Here is a 3110-nt window from a genome sequence, read left to right as displayed (position 1 = left end):
TCTGTGTGACAGAGCATGTTGTAAATTGATAATTAACAAAAAAAAAATAAAAAGTAAAAGGAACATGACAGCGACTAAAGAATATAATTGCACAGTAAAATTTCATGGTTTTGGAGCCTACATAAAAACTCTAGACCTTGTGATAAAAATGCATGCATCCATAACCATAAAGCACCAAGTCAAAACTTATCTGTATCTCTCCAAATACCTAGAGAACTTTGAGAATCAGATCATACCAAAAATCATTGTCAACACCATCATCATAAATCGTTTAATACAGGCCAATATAACTCCTTTTCTATGACTCATCAGACATTTTGTGTTGTGTCTATTTGCCAGCTCAAAACCGACCCATAGCTGGTCCCTCAGAAGATTATAAGAGGCTGTAAAAAGCTCAGGAGAAGATTGCCCATATTTCTTCCTCTGAGCTGCTACTAGATTTGAATTGTCAGAAATGCATGGCCTTTAGATTAACAGTGGAACTCCCTATGGACTGTCACCAGAGTAATAACTGTGTTGCATACAGGTAGCATTAAAAATAGCAATATAAAAATCACTACATTAAAAACAAATTATAACAGTTTTGTACAAATTTCATATTTTATAGAATACATAGAGCATTTATCTTTCAGATTTTTTTCCAGATAGTTCTTCATTAAAAAGGTTAAAATAAGTAGAAATTATAATTAATGAATTAGTCATAGACTCTAAAATTGTTTATGTGTTCTGTTACAGATGGAAGACGTTATTATATCTTCTGAGGTAACATATTCATATTCAGAGAAAGTTTTCCAAGTATAAAACATTAACATAATGTGGTAATCTATGAGAAAGTTCATATTTTTTTTTCCTTTATAGACTGTTGAAAGCAGCGAGGTAAGACAATTTTATTCAAAGCAGTATTACAAAATTTAATGCTAAAATACTGTTTATTTTTTATTTTCACATTGGTAGTTAAGCTACTTTAGTTATGCTCTGATTTATAAATTAAAATTCAAGTTTTTAACATAGTTAAGCAGGTTAAGTGAGAATTAAGAATTCTAGCATATTTTTAAAACTAACTTGCTGCTTAAATTTGTCACTTTATTTACTTTTTGTCAAGGATACAATTCTATTTCTGTCTTAATTTTGAATTAAGCACTCTTTACTCTGACTTTAATAATTATTTTGCTGGTTATTTGTTGCATTTCCTCTTGAATCAGTTATTGTTTGGGATCAGATGATTCAAACGGAAAAGAAAAGAGGTCAATTTTAATAGGAAAAATATTGTAAGTTAGTAAGTAGACAGAAATGAAAATGGACTTTTTTGTAATTACAATAATCACTTTAAAAAATAAATAACGATGAGACACAGAGCATAATATAGTAATAAATCTTAAGTCAAGTGGATCACAATTTTCTGTCTCTTTGCTTTTGATTAAATAATACCTCTTACATGTTTTAACTCTTCAAAGAGGTTGTAAAATCCCTGGGGAAATGTTTACTTTTTATAACTTATTGACTTTCATTTTTATATGAAATATAAATGGGCAGGGCTGGGCAGGGAGAAAAGTGCAACAATGAATGGAAATCCAAAATCTCTGTAAATGTCCATTAAAATTATTAAAATAACGTTAAAAAACCCTATTATGTGCTAATTGAACTTAAAATGTTAGAACTTACCAATAGATATAAGACTGTACTTTAAACAAGTATTAAGCTTTTAGTGGGATATGAATCAAAACTCTGCCTGATCCTATGGCATCCTTTACCATCTCTGCTTTTCTGAAACCTATTACTGCAGGCACTGTGCAAATCCAGCTTACTGAATTTGCACAGACTGCAACGATTAGCTGATTCTCAAATTTTTCAAGGAAGAATTTCTTTTTCTGGAGATTGCCATCATTTTCTTTTCTGACTTGATTATCTTTACCTGTATGCGTGCATGTACATAAGAAGAAATAGACAGATGATAGATGATAGATATACAGATAGATGATAGAGAGATAGATAGAAAGATGCATAGGTAGACTAGCATCAGACATGAATTACTCACATGACTAGAAGTAATAAAAACTAACCTCTATTTTATTTTCCAAAAGGAATCTATGAAACACATCAACAAGGTAAAATTTTCACATTTATTGCACATATTTTAAAATGGTCTCATTTTCTATAGATGTTAACAATTCTTTTATGATTTATTTTTCAGCAAAAAATTGACAAAATTAAACCTGAGGAACAACAAAGAAAGGTACTTTGCTTATGATGAGCATATTTCTAAAGTTTTATAATGCATAATTCCTGACAATATTTGTAGTCCATAAGAAAATATACAATGGCAAAAAATTAAATGTCATATCCCATTAGCTAGTGTAAGAAATAGGATATTAGCAACATCAATAAATTTTCTCTGAAATAAATTCAGTTTTCAAGCTCATGATAAATGTCCAACCTATAAGTTAAATTTAAACAACTGTATATTAGTAGGAACATATCCAGGTTGTAAATTATGTTTTCCCTATTCTCAAATCAGATATAGTATTGATTAAGGAATAGAGAAGTGTTATGGTATGAAATCCAATTGCATGGAAATATATTTACATGTCATTAGTGTAACTTCTAATCTTTTGTACCTTACTTTCATTGTTTAAACTGAGACTGTTCATAAGAATGCCTATCCTATAAAGCTGGTAAATTAGTAGTACATTATGAAAGATGAAATAATTTTGTATTGTTGTTGTTATGTGCCATCCAGTCACTTGCCACTCATAGCGACTCTGTGTACAACAGCCCTAAACTCTGCTCTGTCCTGTGCCAATCGCACTGCCTCCAACACACCCATTCCAATTACCCCAGTGACGGAATCTATCCACCTCATTAAAGGGTCTTCCCCTCCTGCGATATCCCTTCACCCTACCAAGCATGATGTCCCTCTCAAAGGACTGGTCCCTCCTTACAGCTTGTCCAAAGTATGACAGATGAAGCCCCAGAATCCTTGCCTCCAAGGAGCAGCCTGGTTTAACCCTCTCTAGGGTGAATCTGTTTTCTTAGCAGTCCATGGTACATTCAATACTCTTCTCCAGCACCACAGCTCAAAGGCATCAATTCTCCTTCTATCCTCCCTAGTC

General features: G+C 32.0%; 1 protein-coding gene across 1 annotated transcript in view; it reads left to right on the top strand.

Annotated features, from left to right (window-relative positions):
* Positions 1 to 3110, top strand: part of CSN2 (casein beta) — a 29676-nt gene that overhangs the window by 11223 nt on the left and 15343 nt on the right. Inside the window, exons 2-3 of the mRNA XM_006896836.1 lie at positions 736 to 762; positions 859 to 876. Of these exons, the coding sequence (XP_006896898.1) occupies positions 736 to 762; positions 859 to 876 (45 nt within the window). The remainder of the gene's footprint in view (positions 1 to 735; positions 763 to 858; positions 877 to 3110) is intronic.

This window comes from Elephantulus edwardii, unplaced genomic scaffold (genome assembly GCF_000299155.1).
Source record: "Elephantulus edwardii isolate Elephantulus edwardi_28Jun2011 unplaced genomic scaffold, EleEdw1.0 scaffold00192, whole genome shotgun sequence".
NCBI lineage: Eukaryota > Metazoa > Chordata > Mammalia > Macroscelidea > Macroscelididae > Elephantulus > Elephantulus edwardii.
The sequence above is the reverse complement of the archived record's forward strand: the minus strand, read 5'-3'. Positions and strand labels throughout refer to the sequence as shown.